The following is a 15,338-nucleotide window of genomic DNA, read 5'->3' on the forward strand; positions in this document are numbered from 1 at the left end:
ATCGCCTCGTCGGGCCTTTGATCATTGTGTCCCGCCCTCGCGAAAATAGGAAGTTACATCAGAGGAGGGCGGGACACAGTGAGGGAAGGCTGACGAGGTGATCTGCTTCTTTTATAGGCAGACGTGAGGTGCTGTACCACTGATTCAGAGATTTTTTTAAAATGCAGGGCGCCAGATGGCAGAGATAAGAGGGCTGTCGAGGGAACTGAGGGTAGGCAGGTGGGGACTGGGGACTGCGGCGCCAGCGGCCTTTGGGTGGGAGCAGCAGGAGTGGAGCATCCCATTTTGTGCTTACACTCGTTGCAGTTAAATTATGTAGCCTGAAAATCTATGAAAAATACTAACCCCTGATCCTTCACACTGGACCATCATGATGTTATGTTTATAATCTTTATTGAGTACCAACAACAGATTAAAACCAACAAAAACTTGTCCATATCATAGACCAAACAAGACAAACAGAAAATGATTACAACCACAGGAGTGAAAGCATACTCAGTTTTCTCCGAGGACAAGCAGGCTGCTTGTTCTCACTGATGGGTGACGTCCACGGCAGCCCCTCCAATCGGAATCTTCACTAGCAAAGTCCTTTGCTAGCCCTCGCGCGCCCGCGCGCACCGCGCATGCGCGGCCGTCTTCCCGCCCGAAACCGGCTTGAGCCAGCCAGCCCTAAAGAAGGCTAAGAGTTCTAGGGAGCATGCTTCGGCGCCCCCGGGCAAAGACTCTAGAACCTTAGACTCCTTTGGGAGGAAGGCCTACCATTCTTCTATGCTTGTGGCCAAAATTCAGTCTTACCAGCTCTACACGAGCATACACATGCGGAACAATGTGCGGCAGTTGGCGGGCTTGGTTGATGCTCTCCCCACTGAGCAAGCCAAGCCTTTTCAGGAGGTGGTCAGGCAGCTGAAGGCGTGCAGAAAATTCCTGGCCAGAGGGGTGTATAACACCTTCGATGTTGCGTCCAGGTCTGCTGCTCAAGGTGTGGTGATGCGCAGGCTCTCATGGCTGCGTGCCTCCGACCTGGAGAATAGACTCCAGCAGCGGATTGCGGACTCGCCTTGCCGTGCTGATAACATTTTTGGAGAGAAGGTCGAACAGGTGGTAGAGCATCTCCACCAGCGGGACACCGCATTCGACAAGTTCTCCCGCCGGCAGCCTTCAGCCTCTACCTCTACAGGTAGAAGATTTTTCGGGGGAAGGAAGACTGTTCCCTACTCTTCTGGCAAGCGTAGGTACAATCCTCCTTCCCGACAGCCTGCGGCCCAGGCTAAGCCCCAGCGCGCTCGCTCTCGTCAGCAGCGTGCGACTCAGCAAGGCCCCTCGGCTCCCCAGCAAAAGCAAGGGGCGAGCTTTTGACTGGCTCCAGCAGAGCATAGCCGCAGTCCAAGTGTCAGTGCCGGGCGACCTGCCAGTCGGAGGGAGGTTGAAAGCTTTTCACCAAAGGTGGCCTCTCATAACCTCCGATCAGTGGGTTCTTCAAATAGTCCGGCAGGGATACACCCTCAATTTGGCCTCAACACCTCCAAATTGTCCACCGGGAGCTCAGTCTTACAGCTTCCAGCACAAGCAGGTACTTGCAGAGGAACTCTCCGCCCTTCTCAGCGCCAATGCGGTCGAGCCCGTGCCATCCGGGCAAGAAGGGCTGGGATTCTATTCCAGGTACTTCCTTGTGGAAAAGAAAACAGGGGGGATGCGTCCCATCCTAGACCTAAGGGCCCTGAACAAATATCTCGTAAAAGAAAAGTTCAGGATGCTTTCCCTGGGCACCCTGCTTCCCATGATTCAGGAAAAAGATTGGCTATGCTCTCTGGACTTGAAGGATGCCTACACGCACATCCCGATACTGCCAGCTCACAGACAGTATCTGCGATTTCAGCTGGGCACACGTCACTTCCAGTACTGTGTGCTACCCTTTGGGCTCGCCTCTGCGCCCAGGGTGTTCACAAAGTGCCTAGCTGTGGTAGCGGCGGCACTTCGCAGGCTGGGGGTGCACGTGTTCCCATATCTCGACGATTGGCTGGTGAAGAACACATCCGAGGCAGGAGCCCTGCAGTCCATGCAGATGACTATTCGCCTCCTGGAGCTACTGGGGTTTGTGATAAATTATCCAAAGTCCCATCTTCTCCCAGTGCAGAAACTCGAATTCATAGGAGCTCTGCTGGATTCTCGGACGGCTCGTGCCTATCTTCCAGAGACGAGAGCCAACAACTTGTTCCTCGTCTCGCGGGTGCGAGCGTCCCAGCAGATCACAGCTCGGCAGATGTTGAGATTGCTGGGCCACATGGCCTCCACAGTTCATGTGACTCCCATGGCCCGCCTTCACATGAGATCTGCTCAATGGACCCTAGCCTCCCAGTGGTATCAGGCTGCTGGGGGTCTAGAAGACGTGATCCACCTGTCCACGAGTTTTCTCAAATCCCTGTATTGGTGGACGATTTGGTCCAATTTGACTCTGGGACGTCCTTTCCAAATTCCTCAGCCACAAAAAGTGCTGACCACGGATGCGTCTCTCCTGGGATGGGGAGCTCATGTCGATGGGCTTCACACCCAAGGAAGCTGGTCCCTCCAGGAACGCGATCTGCAGATCAATCTTCTGGAGTTGCGAGCGATCTGGAACGCTCTGAAGGCTTTCAGAGATCGGCTGTCCCACCAAATTATCCAAATTCAGACAGACAACCAGGTTGCCATGTATTACGTCAACAAGCAGGGGGGCACCGGATCTCGCCCCCTGTGTCAGGAAGCTGTCAGCATGTGGCTCTGGGCTCGCCGTCACGGCATGGTGCTCCAAGCCACATATCTGGCAGGCGTAAACAACAGTCTGGCCGACAGGTTGAGCAGGATTATGCAACCTCACGAGTGGTCGCTGAATTCTCGTGTAGTGCGGCAGATCTTCCAGGTGTGGGGCACCCCCTTGGTGGATCTCTTCGCATCTCGAGCCAACCACAAAGTCCCTCAGTTCTGTTCCAGGCTTCAGGCCCACGGCAGACTGGCATCGGATGCCTGCCTCCTGGACTGGGGGGAGGGCCTGCTGTATGCTTATCCTCCCATACCTCTGGTGGGGAAGACTTTGTTGAAACTCAAGCAAGACCGAGGCACCATGATTCTGATTGCTCCTTTTTGGCCGCGTCAGATCTGGTTCCCTCTTCTTCTGGAGTTGTCCTCAGACGAACCGTGGAGATTGGCGTGTTTTCCGACCCTCATCACACAGGACAAAGGGGCACTTCTGCATCCCAACCTCCGGTCCCTGGCTCTCACGGCCTGGATGTTGAGAGCGTAGACTTTGCCTCTTTGGGTCTGTCAGAGGGTGTCTCCCGCATCTTGCTTGCTTCCAGGAAAGATTCCACTAAGAGGAGTTACTTCTTTCTATGGAGGAGGTTTGCCGTCTGGTGTGACAGCAAGGCCCTAGATCCTCGCTCCTGTCCTACACAGACCCTGCTTGAATACCTTCTGCACTTGTCTGAGTCTGGTCTCAAGACCAACTCGGTAAGGGTTCACCTTAGTGCGATCAGTGCATACCATTACCGTGTGGAAGGTAAGCCGATCTCAGGACAGCCTTTAGTTGTTCGCTTCATGAGAGGTTTGCTTTTGTCAAAGCCCCCTGTCAAGCCTCCTACAGTGTCATGGGATCTCAATGTCGTTCTCACCCAGCTGATGAAACCTCCTTTTGAGCCACTGAATTCCTGCCATCTGAAGTACTTGACCTGGAAGGTCATTTTCTTGGTGGCAGTTACTTCAGCTCGTAGAGTCAGTGAGCTTCAGGCCCTGGTAGCCCAGGCCCCTTACACCAAATTTCATCATAACAGAGTAGTCCTCCGCACTCACCCTAAGTTTCTGCCGAAGGTTGTGTCGGAGTTCCATCTGAACCAGTCAATTGTCTTGCGAACATTCTTTCCCCGTCCTCATTCCTGCCCTGCTGAACGTCAGCTGCACACATTGGACTGCAAGAGAGCATTGGCCTTCTATCTGGAGCGGACACAGCCCAACAGACAGTCCGCCCAATTGTTTGTTTCTTTTGATCCCAATAGGAGGGGAGTGGCTGTGGGGAAACGCACCATATCCAATTGGCTAGCAGATTGCATTTCCTTCACTTACGCCCAGGCTGGGCTGGCTCTTGAGGGTCATGTCACGGCTCATAATGTTAGAGCCATGGCTGCGTCGGTAGCCCACTTGAAGTCAGCCACCATTGAAGAGATTTGCAAAGCTGCGACGTGGTCATCTGTCCACACATTCACATCTCATTACTGCCTGCAGCAGGATACCCGACGCGACAGTCGGTTCGGGCAGTCAGTTCTTCAGAACCTGTTTGGGCTTTAGGATCCAACTCCACCCCCCGAGGGCCCTGTTTGTTCTGTTCCAGGCTGCACTCTCAGTTAGTTGGTAAATTTTTTAGGTCAATCTCAGTTATGTCCTCGCCGTTGCAAGGCCCAATTGACCATGGTTGTTGTTTTGAGTGAGCCTGGGGGCTAGGGATACCCCATCAGTGAGAACAAGCAGCCTGCTTGTCCTCGGAGAAAGCGAATGCTACATACCTGTAGAAGGTATTCTCCGAAGACAGCAGGCTGATTGTTCTCACAAACCCGCCCGCCTCCCCGTTGGAGTTGTGTCTTCCCTTGAAGTGTATTGTCTTGCTACATACTGGACTGGCCGGCTCGAGCCGGGTTCGGGCGGGAAGACGGCCGCGCATGCGCGGTGTGCGCGGGCGCGCGAGGACTAGCAAAGGACTTTGCTAGAGAAGTTTCCGATTGGAGGGGCTGCCGTGGACGTCACCCATCAGTGAGAACAATCAGCCTGCTGTCCTCGGAGAATACCTTCTACAGGTATGTAGCATTCGCTTTATAATATCATCTCCACCCCACCATACCCACCCCCTGTAACAACCCCCCCAAATTGGTATAAAACTCAAGTCAATTCACAACAACTTCTAGGCGTTCAAGATTCTACTCTGAGTTTTGACCATCATGCTGTTAAATGCTAACACATATTCTGCATCCAGAGAAGCCTTCTTCAAGCAACAGAACTAGGACATTTCCCCATAGAAATCACCATATGAAAGAAGCTTCTTTCTGATTTCAACTCAATAACGGCAGTATAAACACACATACAGTATTGTGAAGTAATAAGCAGAAGATGCCGATGCACTGTTAGACTATTGCTCCTGCCGACTACAGAGGAAGGAACCAGAGAAAGTGAAAGGTGCTGGGATCTGGATGTGGAAGAGGGGACAGATTCTTTTTTGAAAGGACCTGTGCTGGAAAGAAGCCATGTTAGGTGGTGTAAATGAGATGCTTTCAATTTTTGATGGTTGGGTGCAAAGCAAAAGTTGGCTTAGGGCACCTCAACCCCTTGAGCTGGTCCTGCCAGGACCAGAACTTGGGAATTGTTCTATTTATTGACCTCTCTGTAAATTGTAATTTTATTTTATTACTTCATAATTTGTCTTCTTTTGCCCTTTTATTCTTTCTTTATTTTACTTTAACCCTTAAATATATTGCTTTGGCAACACGTAAAATTGTCATGCCAATAAAGTTATCTGAATCTGGTACTTAAGTCTGTCACTGACCATATTGGGCACAGTATCTTTTCCAGACCTGTGTGCCATTAGAGCAAACTACTACTACTACTACTTATCATTTCTATAGCGCTACTAGACTTACGCAGCGCAAACTCCAAGCAGATATAAATAAAATTCCTTTATCTGCTTTACCTGGCACATTGTGTTACAGACCTATATTTTAACTACTGTAGCAAATCCATTTGTGAATCATAACTAATTCTAGAACAATGCTTAGAAATTCATGTATTTCTTATGATGTCTGTTCTGTCTCCTGATAGGTTCTCTCTACTTACTTTTATTAGTTACCATTTGGTAGCACTTTAATTGATGATGGAGCTGCTTAATACCATAGACATTGGCATTTTCAGATAATGGTGAAGAGTAGTATGTCCAGCTGAAATACACTTGTTTACTAATTTCAAAGGAAAGTTTTAATAAGAAAAAAAACCTGTGTAATTTTGGCTCCTTTGTGGTCTTTATTTTGTGTTTACAAACATGCATATGCTATATACAGCTGTACTTGATCCTACTACTGCTACTGAAAAGTTGTGAGCTAAATTCCAATAAATACATATTCTATTCATGAAGTCTTCATTATATTTTTTTTATTTTTTTTATTTAGTCGTCATGTTCATCTCAAGAGAAGCTACACCAACTACCCTTTCAGCCTACTGCAGATGAGCTGCATTTTCTGACAAAGCATTTCAGTACTGAAAACATCACCGACGAAGACGGGCGTCATTCTCCTGCCATGCGGCCCCGATCTCGCAGTCTCAGGTAAACATATTGCTCCTCCCCTTTGAGTTTCTTGGTTCTTGATTTCTATCCAGTGATACAAGTAGAGAGTGTGAATATTTGGGGGGGGGGGGGGGGGAACAAATCCTCAAAACTTATTTTTTGCAAATTATTAATGAAAAATAATTTTACTTAAGACTGCAACTACCACTAAATGACCAATATAAAAACAAGGTGTATCAGGCTATAGATGGAACCACCTGGCAGACTCAGAAGTCAGAGGAAGCAATGTTTTATTCAAGACCCAACACGGCGCGTTGTCTTTGATTTACGATGCTGGCAACCGTCATTGCTTTCTAACAAGCTGTGCAGATAATTTCCTGTGTGTTCTCCTGTATTATTGTTGATGAGAAGGATTCTCCGGATTGATGTTTTAGTTCTGATTGACCCCTGATACAGGGGATATTTGAAACACGAGCCGTGTTGGGTCTTGAATATAACATTGCTTCCTTTGACTTCTAAGTCCACTTGGTTGTTCCATCAGTAGCCTGATTTACTCTTTTTAACCTGACGACGATTTGCCCCTGATGCAGGGCAATAGTCGAAACATGGGCCGTGTCAGTTCTTGAATAAAACATTACTTGCTTGACTTCTGAGTCCACCTGATTTGTTCCATCTGTAGCTTGATATACTCTTTTTACCCGTTGACAATTTCTAATGTTATTCCCTCTGACTTGCTTGCAATATGAAAACAAACCATAAATATATGATTGATCTCTTACGGACTAAAGCTCAAAATGAACTTTAGTCTTTAAGAGATCAAAATATATTTATATATTGGGGCCTGAAATTCACAAAGTTGGAACTTGCTATGTTTAGGACTGGAGAGAAGTTTTTCTTATAAACATTTTCAGTGGTCCTTTTACTAAGGTGTGCTGAAAAATGGCCTGTGTTAGGGTACACGCGTGTTTTGGGAGCACGCAGAATTATTTTTTAGCGCACCTAAAATAAATGCCTTTTAAAAGTTTTGCTGAAAATGGCATAATGAAAATTGCCGCACGTCCATTTTGGGTCTGAGACCTTACCGCAAGCCATTGACCTAGCGGTAAGGTCTCACTCGGTAACTGGGCGGTAATGGTCTACATGCGCCAAATTCCTCAACGCACATAGCTGCCGTGTGTCTGAAAATAACAAATATTTTTCAGGCACGTGTAGCAGATGCGCGCCAAAATTGAGATTACCGCAAGGGCCACGCGGTAACTGGGTGGTAACTCCAATTTGGCACGTATTGGGCGCGCATAGGCCTGTATGTGGCTTAGTAAAAGAGCCCCTCAGATTCTAAGTACAGTAATTGAGTCATGTCTTCAGGGGCTGCATTGATAATTTTCAAGATGTCTGTGACTTTTTTCCTCATGTCACCTGGTTTGTTTTGCTCTGAATATCCCTGAAGCCATTTCTTCATAAGATACTTTGATCACCCTTTCTGACTGATTGATCGATCATATTTTCCATGTTACATTCAGTTCCATGGTGATACTTTAATTTCATTTTATTTTTAGCCAAATATTATTTTTATAATTGGAATGATAAAAGATTGAGACTTTTATGGTTTATTACAAATGTGATCTTTATAAATGTGGCTTTATACAAGCCATGTTTTAGATCATCTCACTATCTGGAAATTTGGAAAGATCCCATTTCTGAGTCCCTATATATTCTTGAAGTAAAAAGAAATCACATATTCAGAAACAGATCTTTTTCATTTAGTTTCCAGAGTACAATTTTATAGGGCATATTGTAAATGTCACTCTTGGGAGAAGCTATGTGTGACATCTCTCTTTTCATATCAAATTTAGACATGTCACTATTTTGACAAGCAGAAATTCAGAGAGCTACATTACATAAGTATAAGTGCTATGTAAGGTTTTTTAACATGCAATATTATGAGGAAAGAGTAAACCTAAAGGCTTTTTAAAGAATCTGTCTGAAATGTATCTACAGGGACAGACAATGATGTTCTAAATCCTGAACTAAAAACAGTAGATTTGAACAGTTTTGACTAAACCAAAATTATTATGGCTATTTTCCCGAGGACATCCCTTACCAAAGTCACGTCCAACCCAGGTTGAGGAGCTCATATGGATGGACTTCACACTCAAGGTTATTGGTCTGCTCAGGAGCCTGGCATAGATGGCGCTTAGCATTGTAATTTTTCCAGAAGCCTTTGGCAACCATAAACCACACATAGTGCGGCTACTTTTCTCGCCCACCTCAATCAAGCAGAACCAGCAGTCTGTCTTTTTACGTGAAGCTAAGAAGATGTATTTTTTTCAGCTCTCCTCAGTGCATTTTTTTTCTGTGTGCTTTTCCTCTTGCAGCCTTTGCAATGTAAGTATGCGGGACCTTAATCAATTTTTCCCCCTCTTGTTTCTCATAATTAGTTTTTTTGCTTGCCCTTTTAAGTCTCCTTTACTTTTGGCACGGCTCCACAGTCCACTTATGCATGAGCTTCCTGCTTGGACTGTACTTTGTTTAAGAAAAAAAATTAGCCATTTGATTTCACTGCAGCTATTTGTGCTCTGATGTTCCTTAAAACTCGTCGCGGTTTTAAGAAGTGTTCTCCATGTCGCAAGATTATATCTGTGACTGACCCTTTGAACTGGTTCTTGCCATACCTTGGACCTGATCACAAGACCTCTAATTAAAAACTGTGTCCTCAAATGCAGAAAAGGACCTTGCATAGTCGAGAGGTACAGTGAAGAAAACTTTTTGGCGCTCCTAAGTCCGTTCTGTCGACATGAGACATCGGTCCCTATGGCTGACTGTGCAACATCGGTCACTGGGGATGCACCAGCACCAAGAAGGTCTCTGCCTGCCTCGATGTTGGATGTCAATAGGGCCTTGTCAAGCCAAGCATCATTGGACCCGACATAGAGGACACAGAAGGATTCAATGTCATCCTCATCGTCACTGAGGCATCAAGTGGAGGCAAAGAAGCACTGATATCGGACCTCTTCGAAGCATGGTTTCAGGAGCTCTAGAGCACTGGCATCACAGGTATCTGATTAAGCATCAGTGCCAAGATGACTTCTCCCCCCTCTGTGGAGTTGATGCCAATGCAGCAGCCTCCTCAAAGCTGGGACCATATCTCCGATTAGCTTCATCATCTTCACAGGCTGGTCCCTTGCCAACATTGGCCCACCTTTCCAATGCCTGCCCCTGAGGAGCTCCTCCAGGCTCTCTTACAGGACGAATTGGGAGTATATCTTGGCTTGGTGCAATGTCAGGGCATCCAGGTCATTGGTATTGACTATGGTAGTGCCTTAGCCAATCCTGGAGGCTCATGCTTTGCGTATCAGCCATTCAACACCAGCACTCCACCAGATGCCAGTGTTTGTGTCAGAAGAAGCGATGCTTCTCTCCACCCTATCGGGGGAGAATGCTCCTCTGGTGCTCAGGATGAGGCTCGTCCCTTGGCACTCTCACCCAATGTCTGGACATGAGTCCAGTGACCTGAGGTGGGCACAGGCTCGACCTTTCCATGAAGAGTGTTTTGGTGAGCCTGATTCAGATTGCTCTTGGGTGTTTGATGTGAATCCTGTGGCCCTCTTGGAGAAGGGGAGTTTTTTTTTGAGGGAGATGGTTATGTCTATCCCAGTTAATTTGGAGGTCAAGAACAAGTCCAGGGCCAAGATGTTGAAAGTCCTTGAATGTGATGCCCCTTTCAATGAAGCTGTGACAGTGCCTGTGCACAGCATCCTTCAGGCAGTGCAGATAAGAAATTGAGAGATCCCTCTTTCTGTGTAGCCTGTTCCTTGGAAGGTAGATTCTATGTACAGAGTTCAGACTGTTCCCTGGATTCTGGAAGCAGCAAATTACTCTGCGTTCCATGGTGATCAAATCTTTCCTCAAAAGGGCCAAGATTACCAGAACCCACACCTCAGTGCCTCCAGGGTGGGTTGCTAGGACTCTGGAATCTTTTGGGAGGAATGTCTTCAGGGCTCTATGCTTATATCCTGCATACAGTCCTATCAGCTCTATATGAGCAGCCATTTGCACAACTTAGTGAGGAGAGCAGACCACACAACTCCATGAACTAGTAGCCGAGCAGAAAGAGTGTTGAAAGCAAATGGGCTCAAGCAACCAATTACAGTTTTGATGTAGCATCCAGAGTGTCTGCATCGGGTTTCGGCATGTGCAGACTTGCCTGGCTGTGTTCTTCAGGAGTAACTGGTGGACATTCCTTGCCAAGGTGGTGATCTTTTTTGGGACAAGATAGAGGAGGTTACTGACTTCATAAAAAAAAAATATACTGATACCATGAAGTTGGTCAGAGGAGATCCTACTACTTCTCCCACACTTAGGTATAAATCCTCCTATCCGCCCTTCCCAGTAATCACAAGGCCCCCACTCCCGCCCTCTGCAGCAGCAGATTCAGAGGTCCCAGCCAGCTCCCCAGTCAAAGCAAGAGACGAGCTTTAGACTGGTTCCAGGAGAGCATAACTGCTGTAAAAATGACTGTCATGGATGGTCAGCTGGTAGCAGGGAGGCTAAATGTTTTCAAGCCAGATGGCTCCTTGTAACCTCAGACTATTTGGTTCTCAAAATGGTCTGGAGGTGTGGGAGAAGGTTATGCCCTTCAATGGCAAGAGCTACTTCAAATTGCCCACCAAGAGCATCAAAGTTCAGCTCTCATCATCAGGTCATGCTTGCAGAGGAACTCTTTTCCCTTTTGCAGGCTCACACGGTCTGCATGTGCCACCAAGGGAAGGGATTCTATTCCAAGCACTTCCTCATACCCATGAAAATCAAGGGATTTTGCCCCATCCTAGACCTCTGGCCAATAAAAGTTCAGGATGTTTTCCCTGGGAACTCTACTTCCCATGATTCACAACAACAGTGGCTATGTAATCTGATCTTGAAGGATGCTTACACCTACACTCAGATATGCCTTTCTCACAGGAGGTATCTCAGATTTTGAATAGGAAAACACCACTGCCTTTTGTCCTTGCATCCATACTCAGGCTGGGAGTGCATGTGTTTCCCTATATGGACGATTGGCTGGTCAAGAGCATATCCCAGAATCGTACTCAAGAATCAGTGCAAAGAACTATTCAGGTGCTGGAGTTACTGGGGTTCATTATCAACTACCCAAAGTCCCATCACCTTCCAGTTAAGCAGTTGGAGTTCATTGGAGCCATTCTAGATGTGGCTTAGGCTCAATCCTTCTTTATATCTGCCAGGGCCAGTGTCATAAGCATTGCTCATCAGGTTCAACAGAGCCAGCAGGTCACAGCTTGGCACATGTTGAGGTTGTTAGGCCACGTGGAGGGGCATAATCGAACGTCGCTGGCAAAATAGATCACCGGCGATCTATTTTGGCGGCGGCACAACAGCTGGCCGGAACTGTATTATCGAAAAAGATGGTCGGCCATCTTTTTTTCAATAATACGGTTTAGCCCGGCCAAATGCCAGAGTTCGCCGGGTTTGAGATCACCGGTTTTGTTTTTCAGCGATAATGGAAAAAAATGCCGGCCATCTCAAACCCGGCGAAATCCAAGGCATTTAGTTGTGGGAGGAGCCAGCATTTGTAATGCACTGGTCCCCCTCACATGCCAGGGCACCCTAGGGGGCACTTCTAAAAATGTTTTAAAAAATACAAAAAAAGCTCCCAGGTGCATAGCTCCCTTAGTTTGGGTGCTGAGCCCCCCAAATCCCCCCAAACCCACTCCCCACACCTCTACTCCATTACCATAGCCCTTATGGGTGAAGGGGGGCACTTACATGTGGGTACAGTGGGTGTTGGGGGGGTTTGGAGGTCTCAACACTTAGCACCACAAGTGTAACAGGTAGGCGGGGGGGGGGGGGGGGGGGTGGACCTGGGTCTGCCTGCCTGAAGTGCACTGCACCCATTAAAAACTGCTCCAGGGACTTTGCATACTGCTGTCAGGGAGCTGGGTATGACATTTGAGGCTGGCATGCAGGCTGGCAAAAAAGTGCTTTATTTTTATTTTTTTTGTGTGGGAGGGGGTTGTTGACCACTGGGGGACTACGGGGAGGTCATCCCCCATTCCCTCGTGGTCATCTGGTCAGTTGGGCCACCTTTTTGAGGCTTGGTCGTGAAAATCAAAGGACCAAGTAAAGCTGGCGAAATACTGCTTAACGCTGCTTTTTTTTCTATTCTCCGAGGACAAGCAGGCTGCTTGTTCTCACTGATGGGTGACGTCCACGGCAGCCCCTCCAATCGGAAACTTCTCTAGCAAAGTCCTTTGCTAGTCCTCGCGCGCCCGCGCGCACCGCGCATGCGCGGCCGTCTTCCCGCCCGAAACCGGCTCGAGCCGGCCAGTCTTCTTTTGTCCGCACTCGGTACGGTCGTGTTTCGCCGTGTCGAGCCCCGGAAAGTCGACCTCGCGCGTCCAAATTTATTTTTGACGTGTTTTTTCTTCGGAAAAAGTCTTTAAAGTGTTGGGAAGCGCTTCGGAACCCCCCCCCCCCCCCCCCGGGTTTCAGACCAACCCTTCCCGTACTTCCAGCTTTTTGCCCCGATAAGTTTTCTTTCGTCGTCGGGGTAGGCCTCTTTTCGGCCTCGGTCGAGATTTTCTCCCTTCTAAATTTTTGGGTGCTCTTTTTCCGTCATTTCGGATTTTGATTTCGCCGGCGTGATTTTTCCGCCCATGACATCGAAGCCTTCCAGCGGCTTCAAGAAGTGCACCCAGTGCGCCCGGGTAATCTCGCTCACTGATAGACACTCGTCGTGTCTTCAGTGTCTGGGGGCCGAGCACCGCCCTCAGAACTGTAGTCTGTGTTCCCTGCTTCAAAGGCGGACTCAGGTAGCGAGATTAGCCCAGTGGAACGTGTTGTTCTCGGGCTCTTCGTCGGCATCGGCATCGGGATCTTCGAGTGCATCGACGTCGTCAGTGTCCAGACCATCTTCCTCGGCCGCCACTGTATCGAGTGCATCGAGGCATCGGGCCTCTGCATCGGCGCCAAGGTATCGGGCGACTGCATCGACGTCGGTGGTACCGGGACCTCGTCTGCTGATGTCGTCGGACGGTGGTGCATCGTCAGGAGTGCAGGTGAGGGCTGTCCATTCCCCTGCTGGTGGCGGTGAGCCTTCGGGTGGGTCTCCTCCTACCCTGAGGGCTCCTGCGGTACAGCCCCCCCGAGACCGACCTCCTTCGGCCTCGGCCCCGAGGAAGCGACGGCTGGATTCTACGTCCTCCTCGTCGGTGCCGGGGAGCTCCGGTGACATGCTTCAGAAGAAGTCGAAGAAGCATCGACACCGGTCTCCTCCCCGCGTCGGCACCGAGAGCTCTGGGTCGCCGAGGGAGTCGGCACCCAGCAGGCATCGGCACTGAGAGGACCGCTCACCCTCTGTTCAGGAGGTGTCGATGCGCTCCACTCTGGACAGCCCGGAACAGCCTCCTCGCCCGGAACAGGTTCTGACGTCGACGCCTGCATCGACCTCTTTGCCTTTCTCTGCAGCCGCTCTGAACGAGAGCCTCCGGGCCGTTCTCCCAGAGATTCTGGGAGAGCTGTTGCGCCCTTCCCCTCCGGTACCGGCGGTGCTTGCGCCTCCGGTACCGTCGAGCGTGGCGCCGGCTGGCCCATCGCCCGGGGTGAGGTCCCCGACGTCGGTACCGCGTGCGGTGCCGACTGCGGCCACCTCCCAGGAGGGCTCCCCGACTACGTCGGCGGAGGGAGCTTCGCCGATGCGGGCGAGGGAGTCTACCTCTCGACGCCCCCATCGTGGACGTGGCTCCACGGAGTCGAGCCGGGCGAGGTTGCAGACACAGGTTCGTGAACTTGTGTCTGACACCGAGGGTGAGGCCTCGTGGGAGGAAGAGGAAGACCCCAGATATTTCTCTGACGAGGAGTCTGAGGGTCTTCCTTCTGATCCTACTCCCTCTCCTGAAAGGCAGCTTTCTCCTCCTGAGAGTCTGTCTTTCGCTTCCTTTGTCCGGGAGATGTCTACGGCCATCCCCTTCCCGGTGGTTGTGGAGGACGAGCCCAGGGCTGAAATGTTTGAGCTCCTGGACTATCCTTCTCCACCTAAGGAAGCGTCCACTGTTCCCTTGCACCATGTCCTAAAAAAGACATTGCTTGCGAACTGGACCAAGCCACTAAGTAATCCCCACATTCCCAAGAAGATCGAGTCCCAGTACCGGATCCATGGGGACCCAGAGCTGATGCGCACCCAGTTGCCTCATGACTCTGGAGTTGTGGATTTGGCCCTAAAGAAGGCTAAGAGTTCTAGGGAGCATGCTTCGGCGCCCCCGGGCAAAGACCCTAGAACCTTAGACTCCTTTGGGAGGAAGGCCTACCATTCTTCTATGCTCGTGGCCAAAATTCAGTCGTACCAGCTCTACACGAGCATACATATGCGGAACAATGTGAGGCAGTTGGCGGGCTTGGTTGATGCTCTTCCCCCTGAGCAAGCCAAGCCTTTTCAGGAGGTGGTCAGGCAGCTGAAGGCGTGCAGAAAATTCCTGGCCAGAGGGGTGTATGACACCTTTGATGTTGCGTCCAGGGCCGCTGCTCAAGGTGTGGTGATGCGCAGGCTCTCATGGCTGCGTGCCGCCGACCTGGAGAATAGACTCCAGCAGCGGATTGCAGACTCGCCTTGCCGTGCGGATAACATTTTTGGAGAGAAGGTCGAACAGGTGGTAGAGCATCTCCACCAGCGGGACACCGCATTCGACAAGTTCTCCCGCCGGCAGCCTTCAGCATCTACCTCTACAGGTAGAAGATTTTTTGGGGGAAGGAAGACTGTTCCCTATGCTTCTGGTAAGCGTAGGTACAATCCTCCTCGACAGCCTGCGGCCCAGGCTAAGCCCCAGCGCGCTCGCTCTCGTCAGCAGCGTGCGCCTCAGCAAGGCCCCGCGGCTCCCCAGCAAAAGCAAGGGGCGAGCTTTTGACTGGCTCCAGCAGAGCATAGCCGACATCCAAGTGTCAGTGCCGGGCGACCTGCCAGTCGGGGGGAGGTTGAAAGCTTTCCACCAAAGGTGGCCTCTCATAACCTCCGACTAGTGGGTTCTTCAAATAGTCC

At 49.8% G+C, this 15,338-nt stretch overlaps 1 protein-coding gene across 1 annotated transcript in view; it reads left to right on the forward strand.

Annotated features, from left to right (window-relative positions):
- The window catches only part of MAST2 (microtubule associated serine/threonine kinase 2), a 624,140-nt gene that overhangs the window by 338,011 nt on the left and 270,791 nt on the right, over positions 1 to 15,338 (forward strand). The window contains exon 9 of the mRNA XM_030208366.1: positions 6,177 to 6,331. Within this exon, the coding sequence (XP_030064226.1) occupies positions 6,177 to 6,331 (155 nt within the window). The remainder of the gene's footprint in view (positions 1 to 6,176; positions 6,332 to 15,338) is intronic.

This window comes from Microcaecilia unicolor, chromosome 6 (assembly GCF_901765095.1).
Source record: "Microcaecilia unicolor chromosome 6, aMicUni1.1, whole genome shotgun sequence".
Classification (NCBI taxonomy): domain Eukaryota; kingdom Metazoa; phylum Chordata; class Amphibia; order Gymnophiona; family Siphonopidae; genus Microcaecilia; species Microcaecilia unicolor.